General features: G+C 39.5%; 1 protein-coding gene and 1 long non-coding RNA gene across 7 annotated transcripts in view; both read right to left on the bottom strand.

The window, feature by feature from the left end:
* Positions 1-7,049: 7,049 nt before the first annotated feature.
* On the bottom strand, positions 7,050-10,678 carry LOC116588424. The gene is made up of 2 exons (XR_004284937.1): positions 8,255-10,678; positions 7,050-7,962 (listed from the first exon to the last, which is right to left on the bottom strand). It is a non-coding gene; the product is annotated as an uncharacterized LOC116588424 (long non-coding RNA).
* Positions 10,679-13,923: 3,245 nt separating this feature from the next.
* Positions 13,924-15,419, bottom strand: part of AHI1 (Abelson helper integration site 1) — a 208,834-nt gene continuing 207,338 nt past the window's right edge. For all 6 annotated transcript variants that reach the window (XM_032339436.1, XM_032339440.1, XM_032339437.1 and 3 more), the window contains one exon: positions 13,924-14,159. In XM_032339436.1, coding sequence (XP_032195327.1) covers positions 14,149-14,159 — 11 coding nt within the window. In that variant the 3' untranslated portion in view covers positions 13,924-14,148. The remainder of the gene's footprint in view (positions 14,160-15,419) is intronic.

The raw sequence follows: 15,419 nt of genomic DNA, 5'->3' as shown, positions 1-15,419 counted from the left end.
ATAGGTGCCGTCAAGCAGACGGTGATACTGTAGGAAGTAGTGCCACAGAAAGCACACAGTCTGGAAGTCCTGTGGCAGAACCCTTCTCCCTGGGAGTTTCTAGTCAGCACAAGGAATATGCTTTTGCTTCAGTCCAGTTCATGAAATCTTCCATGGGAGTGGAGAGAACTAATCCTAAATTCTACTTCCATATTTACTCCTTTTATGTGGACTTCCGTTGCCACGACTGTGGAAGCAAAGAACTGACAGACCCAAAGGGACCCATGAGGCCACGGAGTGCTGGCGACTTTCTTTTCCTTTTGGTCACGCCATGAGGGAGATACTTTTTCATCACCACACTCATTCTAACAGATTTTTGCACAAGGGGTTATATAGAATGCTCTAGACTTTGGATATTCTTGGCCTTGGGAAAGTAATTTTTTTTTTTTAAGTTTGTAAAGGTAATTACCATTATTTACAGTTCTGAGGGCAAAGCCCCACCCTGGGCTCTGGGCCAGGGGATCTCAGGCTGGAGCGTAGTGAGGTGAGCCAACTCCAAGACAAAAGCACAATTATGCTCACATAAAAACCAACACTGGTGGTAGTGGGATGAAGGAAACACCCACGCAAGGGGGGAGGGGTGGACAGGGAGGGGCTTTCTTTGAAGTTTTGCATAAATCTTGTAAAGCCCCCCTCCCCCCATCCCCAATCATCCTGGGAATAAAGATTCTGAGTTTCTATCCTGGGACTCTTATTAAGCTGTGCCATAAGGAAATGGACTTCCTTCTTGCTTGATTTGCCAATTTTTAAAACTGAACTTTAAATAAAAGAATTTTAGAAGAATTAAGAAAACGGGAAGTGTTGTGTAAGGTGTTACGAAGCTTTCTTCATTTCTTGGCAGAAAGGAACTCAAGCCAAACACTGAAAGAAGACATCTTTCTTTTTTTAAGCCCGCTTCACCTGCGCGCCCTCCTCTCGGGATTCACATCCATTTTCCGGTTAGGGATGTTTTAAAGCTGTGGGGCCAGAAAAAGCATTGCCACCGTGTATCTGGTTCTCCCAGTCAGAAAATAATTAGCTAATACCGAACAACTCACACGCATTACCTTCTTGTTAACTATGCTATCTGCATCTCTTCCTTCCTGCCAGGATGAAGGCCAGGTGATTATTTGTGCTGATGTTAGGAATCAGTGACAAGGGAGCTTGTAATGGAAGTGTTGACATGCCTTGAGATACATGGGCGCTACAAGATAACCCTGAGCAGTGACAGGGAGAGTCCGAGCCCCTCCCCCCCCCCACCCCGACCAGAGCAAGCACCCCAACCTGGCCTGGAGGGGCTGAGTGCATTGGTTTGCCCAGGGCTGGCCCCATCGATTGTCCGCAGTGCAGTAGTTCTGGAGAAAAACTGTAGGAAGTAGGATTTTCCTCGTCAGCCCAGGAGGAAAATGCTCTTTGGGAAACAGTGGTAGACCCATGACATCCTTTGACTGTGGTCTCCGTGAAGCCAAGTCTGAATATACTTGGGAAAACCAGCCTGCCCCTCATGGCTGCCCACCAGATAGGACTCCAGCGATCAGCTCTGCACCCCTGCTCTTTGCTGCCCCGCGGCAGGGAGGAAAGGGGAATTACGGGCGGGCTGGACTTGAAACACTGCTAAGGCCCCACCTGAATTTCAGGTGCCCCAGGGATTCCTTTCAACCACCTGGAGTTGAGGCTGTTTCAAGGTACAGATACAATATGTGTTTGTCTTGCTTTTGTTTGCCCCTGAATACAAGTACCAGCTGGAAGCCAGAAGGTGTGGAGTATTGCAAATAATTTTGACTGTAAATAAAGAGAATGTAAGAGTTTAAAAGCCAATGCTAGGAGCGGAGTCCTGGAAAGGGGTGGGGTGTGGGGAAGAAAGGGAATAAGAAATAAATTTACCAGAGGAAATAGAAAAATACATAGGAATTGTAAAGCCCCCCTCCCCCACCATCCCCAATTGTCCTGGGAATAAAGATTCTGAGTTTCTATCCTGGGTCTCTTATTAAGCTGTGCCATAAGGAAACGGACTTCCTTCTTGCTTTTCTTTTCTTTTCTGGAATGATTTTCCATGATATTTTCCATGATATGGTAATATCCCTACATACAATTCCTCCTCAAATTATCGATGTACAGAAAATAAGCCTTTGGACCTGTGATCTGCCTTGCTCAGTACTGAATGTGCCTACTATGTGCCAGGCACCGAGGTAGACCCTCAGAATCAATGATGGTGAAAAGATAGTTCATGCTACACTCAGGCAGCAAAGTCACACTTACAGTGAGACAGCGACATGACAGAGATGTCCCACGGGCTGTGAGAACAGAATGGGCCTGCCTGGTCTCCCTAGGGTAGTGAAGGGACACTGAAAAGGGATTGCCCTAAGAAGTGTCATACACAAATGTCTTCTTTCACCCCCAAAGCAACCCCAGCAGACACAATTCCCACAAGAGGGTGAAATGTATTGGTGGTGGTCTTTTATTAGTCATTCCTTTTGGACTAGGGTAATGTCTCTGTAGCACATGAAATTTGAAAATACATTTTACTTAAATGCTGAAGTTTGATGTGAATATTTCCTGGGCAATATGCAACATCGAAATTCCTTTTTGATCAGCCTATTTTATTGAAGATTGTTCTGCAAGAGGTATTAGACATTTGGAAAATATTAACTGTTTAACTTTCTTATCTAATTATCCTGATACTCTAGTTTATAAGCTATGTGATTGGAGATACAGAGCATTACCTTTCTGAGATTCAGTTTTTGTTTTAAAAGGGAGTAGTAATAATATCTACCTTTTAAGTTTATTTTGTAGAATTATGAAGATTTTATTTATTTCTTAGAGATAGAGAGAGAGAAAGAAAGAGTGTGCGCAAGCAGGGGTAGTGGCAGGCAGAGGCAGAGGGAGAAACAGATTCCCTGCTGAGCAGGGAGCCCAATTCTAGACTCAATCCCAGTACCCTGGATTATGACCTGAGCCGAAGGAAGACGCCCAACTGAAAGAGCCACCCAGACTGTCCGAAAATTAAATGAGATAATGCATACCAGGAGCCTCGTACCTGGCCTGTGCTCAGTGAATGGTAACTATTATTAAAATTAGTCTATAATTACAAATAATTATAATAATAAATACTTTTCCTTTTTCTGCTAAATTATGCATAGGACAAAGTGAATGGGAATAATGACAATCATTTTGTGAATTTGGTAGATGAAGCCTACTAAAATGGTTCCATAAATTTTTGAGTGGAATAATCCAGTAGTGCTGAAGAGTAACTTACTTAATAGGACAGATGTCAAAATCCTATTTCCCTGGCTGTGCAGACAGAGTGAGTGTCATAGTGAGGCTACCCACAATGGCCCACATTCTCAAGAAGCTGCCCAGACTCTTGTTTACACTTAGGACTTACACTAATCCTAAGTAGAATGAGAAGATCAAAAGTTGAAAGCATATCAAGAGTAAAAGTTAAAGGTGTTCAGCAGCATTTTGAACATCAGTCCCATAGAAATCCGAGTGCACAGTGTTATGACCATAAGCAGACCTGCCTTTGCTGGACCCAGGCCAAGAAGTGTGTGCTCTCCCTGCCCACCCCCGCCCAACTCCCACACCTCTGCCTCAGGGTCTCCAGGCAGCTCCTTCGACTTTTTAGGTAAACACGCTGGGCTGGATATTGGGCTTGCTTGTTGAACAAAGAGTTGTTTGAAGCGTTTAGGTTTTTTTAGATGATAAAAATATGGGTGATGAAAATGATTGGATTCACTTACAGGCATAAAAATAGATAACACGAAGCTGTGAGTCCTCAACGGAAGTTGCTCAGACTTAGCAACAATCATAGTATGGACTTCTGTTTATGAATCTAGGAATCCTTTCTCTCAGAAAACTACAGGAGTTTTAAGAAAAGAATGGTCGAGATATCAGATTCACAGGCAACATGGTTCAGACATACACAAATTTTAGAAGCCTTCTGAAGGGTTTCTACCCTCAGATGAATGGGAATGCAAAATATTATGCAAATCAGATTTAATCTTCTGGATAATTTGCCTCAATAAAAAAAGTTAAAGACAGTTTTAAAAGGAGGGCTCCATCTACATTTTAAGATTGTGTTTTTATGTAAATACAGTGTTGCTTGGAATGCACCTGGGGGCTTGAGTAGAAGTCACTGCCTGCATGGGTCCTCCATCTTGGATTCCCTGGTTTGAAGAACACATTTAGATGGGGATGCATCATTGTTTTAATGTTTAATGCTGAATTCAGTAAGTTCAGTAAATTCAGTAATTCAGTAATTCAGTAAATAACACTGGCTGATGTCAGGCAGCGAAGAAGACAAAAGAGATCCAGAAAAAAAAAAAGGGGGGGGGGAGTGTGAGAAAGGGAAGAGAGAAGGAAAAAAGTCAAAAGACTGCCATGACCATGAAAAGGTACTATAGAAAGACTAATGACATTTTCTTAGGTTCCTTCCATGGGTTCCCTTCTCCCTGCCTGCTATTTAGAATTAAAAAAAAAAAAAATTATATTCCACTTGGGAACATCCTGTGATATTGAGCACAAACACCCATTTATAAGAATTATCTCAGTCACACAAGAAATAGGAGATAATGCATTGATCAAAAATTATATACTAATGTTAAATAACACATTGATCAATAGACTCCGTTTCAATGTCAGGTGCTAATAAGTGTTTTGATGGACATTATTTTGAGGATACTATGAGAACACAGTGAAGAAGGAGGTCATTAATAATGAGAAAAGGAATCTTGCTGCATGTGACAACCAAGATGAAACCCGAATGGCAATATTTGGCAAAGGCACAGTGTGGAACTGTGTTTTCAAGTCGAGATTACCTAAGGGCTTTAAGGTAGCAATGGTGCTTGGAGGGAAGTACTGTGGTCTTGCTGAGGATCTACACATGAATCACAAAATGGAGAAGCGGCAGAGGACAGATCATGGAGATCTATGCTGTGCCTTACTGCTTCAATTTCCAGATAACAATCAAGTTTCTTACTTTTTTTCTTTTAAATATTTTATTTATTATTAGAGAGAGAGTGCACACGTACGTGAGGTTGAGGGACAGAAGGAAAGGGAGAGAAAGTCAGTCTCCAGCAGACCCCTGCTGAGCAAGGAGACTGACTCAAGGCGTGACCTTACAACCCTGAGGATCACAATCTGAGCCGAAAGAAACCAACAGCGCTTAACTGACTGAGCCACCCAAGTGCCCCAACCCAGTTTCTTACATTTGCTGTCACTTCTGAGGTGACTGAATTTCATTTGAGAGTTTCCTGTGATCAGAGCGCAGGACTTGATTTACAGTCATTATTCTAAGCAAACAGGAAAAGCTGAATGGATTTAGTGCAGTGGACAGGGACGCCAGTGGTTTCAAGCTCGGTGTGATATGCCATGTTGGCATTTTATGAAATATTCTGTGGTACCTCCAAGTTGCTCAGTTGATCTAATGACATTTTAGGTCAAATGGGGGAATTATTGCTTTACCAAAAAGTGTAACTTGCATGAACAATAATCATTTGCCTTAAATATACAATATGAAATGACTTTGTTTTACTTGGTTCACGAAAAGGTTTTGGAAAAGGGACTCTGGCATTTTCTGTACACCTTCTGCCTCTTTGCACTATAACACATAATTAAAAATATTTTACATGCTCTTTTTGAGCTAACTTCATTTTAAGTTCTCACATTTAAAATCTACAAATACAGAATGCCAGCAAAAATGCAAACTGAGAGCTGACTACAGAAGGAGATCATCCCTCAATTCCAAAAGACACATCTAAATTAGTCTTATTAATTTATAGTGGCCTCTTGTATAGCAAACATTTGCTGGCTTTCCACATAATTTATTTCCACAGTTTTCAGATGTCAGTGAGGAGTTTTCCCGGTTGGAAAGAACACAAGGCTGAGAGGAGGAGAGCTGAGCTCTGATTGACAGTTGTTGGACAAATCATTTAACCTTCTGGGGACTGGTTTGAAAAATGGCAGAGTCATGCTTTTTCTGTGTAATAAAGGTTGTTAATGAGGCTCAAATTTGGTAATGTTTGGCGAGGTCCTCTGAAAAACACAGTGGGGTGACAACGCCCATAAAACATGTGACATTTTCAAGGTGAGAGGAGTTGAGGCTCCTGGTTCAACTGTTCACCCAGCTCTTGTCCCATGCTCGGCAACCAGGGCGCAATCCTGCGCTGTTGACTAAGTGAATGTGTGTGCATGTGCAGGCACACACACATTTTTGGGAAACATTACAAGTGTTAAAATCATTGAGATCCTGAATTATAAAAATGTATTTAGGAAAGTAGTTAACTCCAGCTTTTGATATATGTGAACAGAATTAGTCCCTCTCTGTATGTAGTCGTCAAGACAGTAAATACACACAAACACACACACAAAACCTCTTCCCATGCATGCATAAAAATGTCAATTCTCCAGACTCTAACCTTCTTCCAAACTTCATCCATTCAAATTCATCACTTGTAATAATAACCTAGTTTTACTGGGGATTTATTTGAATGTAGACCATGCTCTACATGGAATGTTTACTTTTAGTTGTGCATGAGGTTGAGAATATTTAGAGCATTTTCAGCATTAGGATTTAGTAATGCAGCTTTTTAAAAAAATTTTTATTTTTTAAGTAGGCTCCACAGCCAGCGTGGGGCTCAAACTCAGGACCCTGAGATCAAGAGTCACATGCTTCACTGACTGAGCCAGCCGCGCATCCTGGTAATGTGGTTTTTAAGTGAAGTAAGAATGTTAACAAGTAAACAGCAGCAGGAGCAGGGGAATCAGCAGAAGGCAGAGTCTTGCCCTTGATTTTTATGATCCTGGACAAGTTACCTAATGGGGGTATATCAAAGAAAAGTCTTTGTTTTATTTTTGGACACATACATACTATCCATCTGATTTCCAAAGTTTTACATAGAAGAGCTCTGAAGGGAACTTTTCAGGCAGCTGAGAGGTGGGCGGTGGAAGGGTATAAACACTTTCCTACATTCTCTCTTGTTCAGTTTCCCTCGGGTTATTCAGTTTGGGGAATGCCATTTTTTGTTTGTTTGTTTGTTTGTTTGTTTTTAAACTTAGGCCCAAGCACAAGCTTGTCAGGTCCTCTGAGATACGATCCATTTTCAATATAGTAAGGAGCAAGAAATAGACAACCACTAGAGAAAATACAAATAGCATAAAGTGTTTACAGTTAGCCTTTGGTGACTGGGCTGGAACTAGAACCACTGTGTTTGCTTGGCTTCTTACCTGTTTCTATTGAGCAACACCCGTCTTACCGTCTACCACCTGAGAACTATCCCCTTTCACTGAGACTTCCAGATTCAAGGAAGACCCCATTGGGTCCTCTTGTTTGTGGTCTGAGGAATACTGACCTTCCAAAGGATATGGGCAAGGCTGTGGACATTGGTACAAGGTAGATTTCATATTTTAATGAGTGGTGGTACCTCTCTACTTCTCTAGCAAGAAGCCTTGTTTACTAAGATCTATCCTTAGCATCAACCACGGTAACACCTGTATCAGATGACACACCAAGTAAAGAGGGGATCATTCTTTCACACTGATACAAACTGACAAAGAACTCATTGTGTTTTTTTCAGAGTCTATTATTATTTTTTAAGGTAAACTATACCCCCAACGTGGGGCTCAAACTCACAACCCTGAGATCAAGAGTCACATGCTCTGCCGAGTCTGACCCAGCCAGGGACCCAGGATCTCACTGTTTAGTAAGAAAATCTATTTTGACAAAAATCCCCACCCCATTATTACATTATTTTCTTTCTTTAGATTGGAGGATGTTGGAGCAGGGATAAATACTGAATTTATCTGTGCTCGAAGTTTGCAAAATGGCGGGACTGTGACTTCTAGAAGAGGAGGGCACCCAGATGGATGAGGTGGTCTTGTGAGTCTTCTCTTCAGGAAGAGCATGTGTCCAAGAGACTACCAGGAGGCAAGTGACCGTCAAACCTCCTAGGAGAGAAACCCATCGTATCTAGCTGCAGGCATGCATGCATGGGAAGGGTTTACTGGACTGTATCAGTCTCCTACCCAGGGCTATCCTTCTTCAGGAAAAGACCACAAAATGCAGAGGACAGACTGAACTCCTTATCTCAGCCCAGGATCTGTTCTATATTCTAGATGTTCTTCTTCTTCTTCTTTTTTTTTTTTTTTTTGAAATTCAAAAGTGACAACAAGTCTGTCCTCGGCTATAGGGCATTCTAAATAGAACAGTACTATATTCACGTTTGAAAGAAAAATCTACCTTGACTTTATGTGGCTGCAGGATCTCCAGCAACTATGGTACAACAGTCTGTTGCAAGTGTATTGGATGTTTCAGTTTGCCAGACCTGTCATGATAAATTAATTACAGGATGTTGCAGAAATGGCAAAACTCCAGCAGCATCTTGCATGGTTTAATATAGCCCTATTTCCCCATTTCAATGTATTTGTGGTTAGATAAATCCTCAGAAATTTACAGCTGCTATAGACTAGTTTATTATGTACTCTGCCTGCACACATGATAAGTATAATAAGAATTTGATGTTCTTAAAGTACATAGATTTTACTGACATTTCTTTACCACCATGGAAATATTTAGTTGCTAAAAGTAGTATCTGCGGATACTTCTGAACATTAACTTCAGTAGAACAGGCAGGGATGGTTAAAAACCTTACCGTGCTTAACCATCTTCCATTTACTTTAAAGTAAAGAACCATAGCTCAGAAAAAAATTATGTGGAACATTTATACAAAATGGCTCTGTGAACAAACTTCATAGAAAAAAAATTTAGCTACAGATTGTCGGTTGAAAACACTGAAAAACCGAACTGAAGAGACCACACTTTTCTCCAGGGAACCTTCCTTTGGTCTCATGACTGCTTTTCTCAAACTTCAGTTAATTTTTGTTCTGGCAACAGTTACTTTCTTCACCTCCTTTCTCTTTTCTCCTTTTAGACTTTACTTTTTATCCTCATTAAGCAAATCATTTCCATCCCAGGCAATTTTAAATGGCTGGCAGTATATGCCTTTACTTACATAAAGGTTGTACAAACAAAACATTCCTGGATTTTTTTCTACCATGTTCTTTCACAATCACTTGATAAGGATCAAATGATTGATTAAGAAAAAATGAACCAGAGTAAGTAAAATTAGAGTGTTCAGGACTTTTAGAAATGGCAGGTAGATATATTTGGGCTATTTTGATGTAATTGATGGCAGTGGACCATGTACTATGGTGACATATGTACTTGTGACCCTCTCCCTATCTTTTTTAGGTTGAAGAGTAGAAATTAAAATTGTAGACTCTTAGCAGTCTTACCCTCCCTTTTTGAGATAACAAAAATAACCCATTCGTAATCAGCATGAATTTGAGGTGTTAGAGGAGCAACTTTAGAAAACAGTGTACTGGGAACATATGTCTGATGTAGATTTGAAGAGGATCATTAGAAAAAAAAAAAAGCATTCTTTGTGTTTACAAAACAAATGTTTTTATGTTATCCAGTTCCCGCCTTAACTTAAAGTATTTCCTATTCACTTTAATAATTAGAGCAGAATGATATGATGAATGAAGAGCCTCATTACCAAGTTTGCTTTCTGGGTCTCTACAGAGAGTAGCTGTCTGCTCCTGCCTCGTTGGTCCATTGTTAACCCTAAATGATGCTGACATCAATTCTCCTGCAGATAATTGGGTCCATCCATAGATTGAGTTTGCCAGTCAACAGACCCCCTTGATTGACGTGACTCTTGATGTTTTTATTATCCTTTATATGACTGGAATGGCGCCTTTCTGTTTCTTGAATAATATGTTACTGTACATGTATTACTTTGATTCCACAGAATTGGTTTCTTCAGATAATGTAAGAATTAGAGTCTGGAGTAAAGATTTACCAAAATAATTATGGGACAAACAAGTTATCAGCTTGAAATTTTTTTTTAAGTCAGATATATTTCATTTTATTTAGGTGCCTGTTGCATTAAGATGTATTAGATTTTTCTAGTCTGAGTGTGGTTGTAGGTACATCTAAATTGCTTCTTTATTCTAGCTTGTGCTGGAGTCTCCAACAGTAAGCATTTACTGACCTCCTCTTTATAGCAACTGGGATCCCGCACTTTGGAGACCTCCCAGTGGAGTCTGACAACCTCCATTTATAACTAAGCGCTGATGTTTACTGGTCATGTGCACTAGGACAAATTACTTTACCTTCAAAATCTTGGTTTCCCTATTTATAGGGCAGGAAGATTCTAACTATCTCATAGGTCTGATGCAAAGAGTAAATAAGATCATACACAAAAAGTGAAGATTTGGGGAATATTTTCTGTCATTAAGTTCAATGAAGCAGAAATCAACAAATATATAGCTTTAAAAAGTTGCTTTGTTGAAAAATGTTCTCATAATTTACCTTAACAGATATGGCTCTCAGCTGAAATTATTTAAATATGTATCAATAAAAGTATAAGGTCGTTGGGGACCCTGGCTGGTTCAGTTGGTAGAGCATGTGACTCACAACCTTGGGGTTGTGAGTCTGAACCCCATGTTGGGTCTGGAGATTACCTAAAAATATAATCTTTAAAGAAAGTGTAAGGTCTTGAATTTTATAGGTTCTAGAACTTTGTAACTCTCAAAAATATTTGTGAGTTAAGGGGCACCTGGGTGGCTCAGTAGGTTAAGCGTCCAACTCTTGATTTCAGCTCAGGTCATGATCTCAGAGTTGGGAGATGGAGACCCATGTCAGGCTCTATGCTGGGTGTGGCGCCTGCTTAGGATTCTATCTCTTCCTCTACCCTTCCCCGCGCTGTGCACACATGCACTCTCTCTCTCTAAAGTAAATAAATAAATAAAAAGTATTAAAGAAATATGTGAGTTAAATATATGATTAAAGTGGCATGTCACATGAAGCTATGAAATGGTAAGTTATTTCCTAGATATACTCTTGCTGAACTTCCTAAACAGAAAAATACCTTTAAGAAAACTTTACTATAACTTAAAATAAAGGTCAAGTATTTGCTTTTCTAGAAAGAAACGTTACACAAGGTTTTAAAAGTACCAAGTATTAGCCATTTAGAAACATTGATTTCATTTAAAATGTACATTTATATATGGTGAAAAATGTTTCATGTCTTAAATCTTTAAAAACTTGTTTTTGAGGTGCCTGGGTGGCTTAGTCAGTTCAGCACCTGCCTTTGGCTTGGGTCATGATCCCCACAATCCTGGGATCGTGCCCTCATTTAGGCTACCTGCTCAGTGGGGAGTCTGCTTCTCCCTCTCCCTCTGCCCCTCTCCACTGCTTGTGCTCTCTGTCTCTCCAATAAATAAAAAATCTTTTAAAAAACCCAAACAAACAAACTTGATTTTTGTTCTAGTTTTGTAAATCTTACTCATAGTATAGTTTTGATACTGAAGAAACTTCAATGTTCAAGATAAAGTAGAATCAAATGTGAAATAAATTTCTAAGAATAGTTTAAAAATATTTAGATCTAGAAAAAGTGTCAAAAATTACTTGTTTGGAGAAAAGAGACTTTTTAAAATGGGACAAAATTTATTAATTTCAGAATGAAGATAAAACTAATCTGTTATAAGAAAAATATGCAGTTTCAGAATCTTCAAATAGATTCTCCTGTCTGATTCCTCTACTTGACTATAATTTGGACTTGTGCTTGGAGAACACTTTTAGGTTGTCCTCTGCTCCATCTCATGTCTGAGAGTATGATAAAGACATTTTATTAATCTATTCATGAACATAACTGGAATCTTATTTGTCAACAGGACAAAAGAGAAAAGGACTGGGTTTTGAGTAACACACCAACTATTCCTCGTTTTGCCTCAATTCTTACTTTTGTCTTCAGTAGTTGCAATACAAAAATAACCCTTTATTTTTCATATGAACATCAAGACCTCAGCAAATGTTTAGTTTCCCTGACATATTTCATTTTTTTTTTTTTAAGATTTTGTTTATTTGACAGACAGAAATCACAAGTAGGCAGAGAGGTAGGCAGAGAGAGCAGGCGGGATGCAAGCTCCCTGCCGAGCAAAAAGTCCAATGTGGAGTTCGATGCTAAGACCCTGGGATCATGACTTCAGCCAAAGGCAGAAGCTTTAACCCACTGAGCCACCCAGGCGCCCCTCATTTGTTTTATTTTAATTTTTTTAGATTTAGTTATTTTTGAGAGCAAAAGAGTGTGAGAAGAGCATGCGAGTGGGGGAAGGGGCAGAGAGAAAGGGAGAGAATCTCCAGCAGACGCCTTGATGAACAGGGAGCCTGATGCAGGGCTTGATCTCATGACCCTGAAGATCCTGACCTGAGCTGAAAATGAGTCGGACACTTAACTAACTGAACCACCCCCACACCCTACATTTGTCTTAAATTTTATTTATTTTTAAAGATTTTACTTATTTATTTATTTATTACAAGATTTTATTTATTTATTTGACAGACAGAGATCACAAGTAGGCAGAGAGAGAGAGAAGGAGGCAGGCTCCCTACTGAACAGAGAGCCTGATGCGGGGCTCGATCCCAGGATCCTGGGATCATGACCTGAGCCAAAGGCAGAGGCTTTAACCCACTGAGCCACCCAGGCGCCCCTTTACTTATTTATTTGAGAGAGAGAGTGAGAGAGAGAGAGAGCACAAGAGTGGGGTGAGGGGCAAAGGGAGAAGCAGACTCCCAGCTGAGCAGAGAGCCTGATATAGGGCTCGATCTTGGGACTCCAGGATCATGACCTGAGCTAAAGGCAGATGTTTAACCGACTGAGCCACCCAGGCACCCTGTCTTGTTTTCAACTCTTTCTGCAACTTGTTGAAATCCTTTGTGATTAAAACCTAAATCACAGAATCAACACATAACTCAAAACTATGAGCTGAAACTGCAGAAAGATGCATATTTAATTCTGTAATTATCAAGTGCATTCACAAGACAGACAAAATAAGCTCGCACAAGGGTGACTCCAGCCTTCTGGGCCCAGCTGCACCTGAAGCACAGACATGTGCGTCCAGGACAGTGGGAGCTTGGTGGCACTCACCACCTTCCAAAATGCTCTCCCCTTTAAGTCCTACACAGCAGGGGCATGTTTACCAATTTTCATGCCTCTACAACATGTGCAGGGATAGGAGCCAAATATATTTTTACTAGAAGATATTTCACATGGGGTATACATCTGGGCAAAATTTACACCTCAATGCCCAACACTGTTTTTCTCACTTCTTATTTTAATTGATCCAATTGCTTAATTTGGTAAATACGTTTTCTGATACTATATTAGTTTTGACCTCTGTGGGGTTAAATATTTTATTGACAGACTTAAAATCACATGGTTGAGAAAGGAGCCAAGGGAAAAAAAAAAAACAAATGAACTTTCCTATTATAACACTTTAAAATATATAGTCACATAGTGATGACACCATTAATTATGGAACTCAAGCAATAAATAATGCAATGTAATAATTTAAGAACAAATGTTAAGACTAAAATAAATATTCGACAATATAAGTCTACAAATGACTTATATGCTTAAATATGAAATGTTCTTTTTAAAAAGTAAGGAAATTTGAAACCCTGCTGCCAGTCTAGCCAAAGGCCATTTTTAGTTTATATTATCAAGGTACATATATGATTCATTCAAAACAAACAAATTTGTTCTCTTTTAATGTCTTTCTCACTGGGACCATTTAGAATACACAATATTCTGAAGCTGCTTATCTCTTAAATAAAGCTAAATTTCAAAAGCATACACTTCATATTCTGAACATAACATCATATACACAACCATGTTACAGATACAATAATATTAAATGATTGCTTAATGGACATCCTAACAGTGTAAATACTTTTCCTTCATGTTGACTGAATATCAATTATATTTTTTTCTTTATGGGTTTTCCAAAAGTGGTCATGTAATGCTGATGTAATTACTAATAAATAAATACAAGTACCACTACTTTGATCAATAACAATCACAATGGTTTATAACAATGAAGGTCAAAAGGCCACATTTAGTTTTTTACTCATACCTCGTTTCTGATTTTTCTAGATTCTTTCATAAGGACAAGAAGCAGCAGTCCTTCCTTTCTTTCTTAGTATCTGAAAATTCTTAACTCTGAACAAAAACTGTTTGGTTTAATTTTTCATTTCACTTCTGTGTATTTGGTTGTCTTCTTTCTTCTTCAACTCTTTACTAGGAGAAAAGTACATAAAATGTGCTCAATGAACTTAAACAATATCTTTTGTCCACAAACAAATCTCAGTGTGCTCCTGCAACAGCCTGGGTAATAAACACACCATGTCTCACACACACACGCGCGCACACACACACACACACACACCCAAGTAAGACCAAAGTACGAATCACTTTTGCTTCTTGAACACCCTGTCAATGTCTCCTAGTACCATCAGCAGATGCGTAAGGCCCAGCACTGACAAGTGAAAAAGAAAGACACTTCTCGAATACAGACACTAAGCACTCCAAACCTGGGGCAACTTCCGGAAATTAAGAGCAGGCAGCCAGAGTTCGTAGAATTCTTCACTCATTGGGGGAATAAAAAGGTCACAGATGATGCTCCAAGGTTAATAAATGGAAAGGATAGAGACCATTTTATTAAATAACAGTCTTCCATTTGGTCAATGGCTGTGTCTATTTTTACAAGTGGGTTAACTATTATATTTTTTCCAGATAAGTCCAAAAAAAGGTGTGTGTCGTTTTTAACAAAGATGATGATGGCTAATTATGCATCTAAATGCAGCTCTAAAATAAAGCAAGTTATACCATTAATGAAAATCAAGAACCAATATTTGGATGAAACAAGGAGCTTCTTAGAGACCATGTAGGAAGTATACAAAAACTAGTAGTGGAGTTGAACCTGGCACTCTTCAAAGCAAGTATTCACATACCAGTGGTGAGTATCCAGACTTAAATAAAAATGCTGTTGTCCTTGCTCTGAACAGAAAGGGCTTAAGGCTCAACTGCTCTGAGAAAACAAATGCAGCCTAAGAATCTGGTTAAGGTGGTGGTCACTTCCATCAAACACTTCTGAGAAAAGCAAAGGCTAGAGCATCTGGGCACAGAAGGGCAGGCTAACCATTTCCTAAGGTCCTTCCCTGGTAGCACAGGGGGAACAGGTAACATCTGTGTTTTCAGGGACAGGCTCAATCTTAAATAAATAGTTACACTATCTTTTTTGATATATTTTTTTTTTATGAGAGACATTTATGCATGAGGGGTGAAAAATCCTTTGTCAGTCTGTGTTTCCTGACTTTAACTTTGTTGAACAGAGCTACCACAGATAAGCCAGGATTCCACGCAGGAAGTTCAAAAATGTTTCACGTGAGGCTCAAGAGAGCTGCTCGAGTACAAAATGGCCCAGATGTGATGTGCCAAGACACCATAACAAGAGAGGCCAAAAAAGGGAGTCACATTCATTTCTGACCCAATGTGTCT

The sequence above is a fragment of the Mustela erminea genome, chromosome 4, assembly GCF_009829155.1.
Source record: "Mustela erminea isolate mMusErm1 chromosome 4, mMusErm1.Pri, whole genome shotgun sequence".
Classification (NCBI taxonomy): domain Eukaryota; kingdom Metazoa; phylum Chordata; class Mammalia; order Carnivora; family Mustelidae; genus Mustela; species Mustela erminea.
This window is presented reverse-complemented; position numbering and strand designations above follow the sequence as displayed.